General features: G+C 45.3%; 1 protein-coding gene across 1 annotated transcript; it reads right to left on the bottom strand.

Annotated features, from left to right (window-relative positions):
* Window positions 1-1,641: 1,641 nt before the first annotated feature.
* On the bottom strand, window positions 1,642-3,039 carry LOC148103394 (nuclear factor 7, ovary-like). Its single transcript, XM_087839139.1, has one exon. The coding sequence runs from the start codon at window positions 3,025-3,027 to the stop codon at window positions 1,642-1,644; it is 1,386 nt and encodes a 461-aa protein (XP_087695265.1). The 5' UTR covers window positions 3,028-3,039.
* Between the last annotated feature and the right edge of the window lie 271 nt (window positions 3,040-3,310).

Raw genomic sequence — 3,310 nt, 5'->3', positions numbered from 1 at the left:
CTAGGACCACCACTGAACACAGTCATTAAGTTGTCGTCACATTGTGAATGTTGAAACATGCAGAAACACAGACAGGTGAGTGTGTCACCTGTGACAGTGATCCAGCTGTTAGTGAGGGGAGGGGCTGTGTGTCTGTGAAGGTGTGTCTCAGCTGGAGGAGCCAAAGATGACGTGATGTAGTGATGGTAAATTTGATTCTTTTTACTGAATCGAGTTTTAATGAGTCACTCACCAAAGTGAATCAGGTTTTTTGAGTCATTTGATTCACTGAGTCAGTTGACCAGAGAGTGCAAAAAATTTAGCACAGGAGGGAGGGGGTGAGTGAGTGAGTGAGTCATTCGCTCGCTCTATAATTCAGCACAGGAGGGAGGGGGTGAGTAACTCAAATGTGCTGTTAGCATGTTAGCAGAGCGATGCCACTGGGAACCGAGGAGCTATTTTCTTGATGTGAGCTTATACTATTATTATTATAGTATTACTACTATAAATTTATAAATAGCAGCAACTTTTCACAGTTTTTATTTTTAATCTTAACACCTCTGCAAAACAGTGAGAACAAAGAAATCAGGAAGTTTCTGAGAAAAAGAAGAAGGACGACCACAGAGCTGCAGACTGATGCACTTTTACCACAGAGCATGAAGGAAACATGCAGGACCAGTGTTATCAGCCAAACCCAAACACACTGCAGCAAGAAGCTCCATCAAGTCACTGATGGATATAAAGGACGTTTTATCTGTTCAGTCTCTTCATATGTCTCATGTTCACATGTTCCATATCTTAACTGTGTGTACCGACAAACACGCATGTGTGGGCCTCGTCTGAGCCCTGACATTTATGGCTCAGTCACAGCACTGCTGAATGTGATGTCATCCAACAACAAATACCTGCTGTAGAGCTGCAACAAAGTCCTTCTAGAAGCAAATCCACCCACTCTGTCTACGTGGCTGTGGACACAATTTAAACACTGAGGCTTCAAAATGCAGCATCTACAACACTCACTCTGCCTCCATCCAGCCTTTATTTAGATTTGATGCATCAGTCTCCATGGTGATGAGTACAATTGGCAGCTGAAACTGTTGTGAACTTCTCCATGAGTCATATTTCCTGTTTCAGAGCTGCTGATTGGCTCTTTGGGCCCTTTACCTTCAGGAGTCATGGACGAAGCACTGAAGTCGTTCACAGAGAGAAGTGTGAACTGATCAAGCAAAGAAACTGAAACATTTCAAACGGAAGAAACTGAACTGTTTCCTAATTCCTGTGACTCTGACCTTTGACCTGTGTGTTTATTATCTTTATTATTTTTTAAATCTTTGATGTTTGATGTTTCTGCTCCTCCCATTCAACACATGTCAGTCCATATCCCAGCAAACGAAATCATCTCCATTTACACATCAAATAGAAACATGAATCACTTGTAATGATTAGAAACTTGATAGAATTTCAAATCTAGTTTGGGGAGTCATTCAGTGAGAAACAGTGAAATGATTTTCCATGTGAAAAGGTGGACAGCAGAAACAGAAAGAAACAGTGAGAACTAAAAGAGAAACAAAGAGCTTTGGAACAACGAGGCAGCAGGAGGACAGCTGCAGTTTAACAGCTTCAATTCACTGACAGGAAACAACATTAGAAATATCATCATCCTCAACTCATCTGCTGCACTGACACCTTCAACGGACACACCTTCACTTCATCATCAGTGCTAATGAATGTAAACATCCTGTGAGTGAAAGTGTGTGTGAAGGTGTGTATGTGTGTGTTAGTATCAGGATCAGAGAACGACAGCTTTCCTCTGTTCCAGTCCAGATTCACTCTGATCCTCTGGAGCTTCTTCTGGACTGAGAGAGCAGTGAGAGGAGCTGATGGTGAGTGTTTGTAGTATTCACCTTCACAGAACCATATTGACCATAATCCAGACCCTATGCTTCCCTTCCTCTGCACAGACTCTGCTAACACACCCAGATCCCACCCTGTACTGTCTCCAACATCAACATCCCAGCTGTGAGTCCCTGAGTTAAAGCCCTCAGAGCCCAGGACAGAGCAGATCAAATCAATCCTCTCTGGATTATCAGGAAGCTGCTGCCTCTCTCCTCCATATCTCACACTGGTCAGATCTTCAGACAGGATGAGTTTTGGATGAGCAGTGTTTGGGTCCAGAATGAGAGGAGTGTAGGAGACCATGTCCTTCATGTTGTTCCAGATGTTGAAGGTCAGGTTGCCCAGGTGTTTGGCCTGGTCTATCAGAGCTCCTGAGGGCAGCTGTGGATCATCCAGCAGGGGGCAGCGCTGGACTCTTTCCACTGCAGCCTTGTAGTTGTGCAGGAATGAGACGTCTTCAGCTCTCAGCTCCTCCTCTGTGGCTCTGACTGTGTCTGAAAGAGCTGCTATCTCTCTGCTCAGAGCCTCCATCTTCTCCTTCATCATCCCACTCTTCTGCTCCTCTTCCTCCCTCAGTGCAGCCAGCCTGGCCTCCTCTTCCTCTGCTAGAAACTGCTGAAGCTTCTTAAACTGCTCCTTAATCTGCCTCTCTGTGTGTCGGGCCTGGACCTTAATGTGTTCTGCTGTTTGATCAAACTTCACTTGAACTTCTTCACAAACCTTTAACTTCTTCTTTAAGGGCTCCAGAGTTTCCTGAAGTTCCTTCTTGTGTTGTTGTGCAGCTTCATCGATGGGTCTGAATCTGTGATTGGTGTGTTTTTCTGAGTCTCTGCAGATGTGACACACTGGCTGCTGATGGTCCAGACAGAAGAGTTTGAGTTTCTCAGAGTGCAGACTGCAGAGAGCCTCTGAAGCTCTCTGATCTCTCTCCTGTAAGAACGACTCACACAGGTTCTTTAAAGCCAGACTTAAAGGTGGTTCTTCCCTTGAAGATCTTCTCTTACAAACTGGACACTCGTGTGTTGGTCTCTCTCTCCACCATCTCTTCAGACAGTCTTTACAGAAGCTGTGGCTACATGACAGAAGAACAGGATCTCTGAAGACCTCCTGACAGACCGGACAGCAGAGATCCTCCTCTGATCTGGAAGCCATTGAGTCTGTGAGTGAAGCTGAAAACAGCAGACAGGAAGTACAGTCAGTCCTGGCTCCCCTCCCTCCTCTACCACCTTCACTGAAACTTCCTTTGAGTCGTGTTTTTGCTCAAACTCACATTCAGTGTGTGGAGCGTCAGCAGCTTGAAGCAGCAGTCTTGGAGTTTTCCACTTTTCTCTCCTGTAGCTGGACTCACTCAGAGGAAGCTGCTAGTTTCGTCTGAGCTCAGTCTGATCGTCTGTGCGTCTCTCTTTACTGAGGACGAAGAACTTCCTGTTTCCTG

This window comes from Neolamprologus brichardi, chromosome 3 (genome assembly GCF_056152115.1).
Source record: "Neolamprologus brichardi isolate AB-2024 chromosome 3, ASM5615211v1, whole genome shotgun sequence".
Taxonomy (NCBI): Eukaryota; Metazoa; Chordata; class Actinopteri; order Cichliformes; family Cichlidae; genus Neolamprologus; species Neolamprologus brichardi.
This window is presented reverse-complemented; position numbering and strand designations above follow the sequence as displayed.

Coding starts and splice junctions, on each gene's coding strand:
- LOC148103394 (XM_087839139.1), bottom strand. CDS start 3,027: ATGGCTTCCAGATCAGAGGAGGATCTCTGCTGTCCGGTCTGTCAGGAG.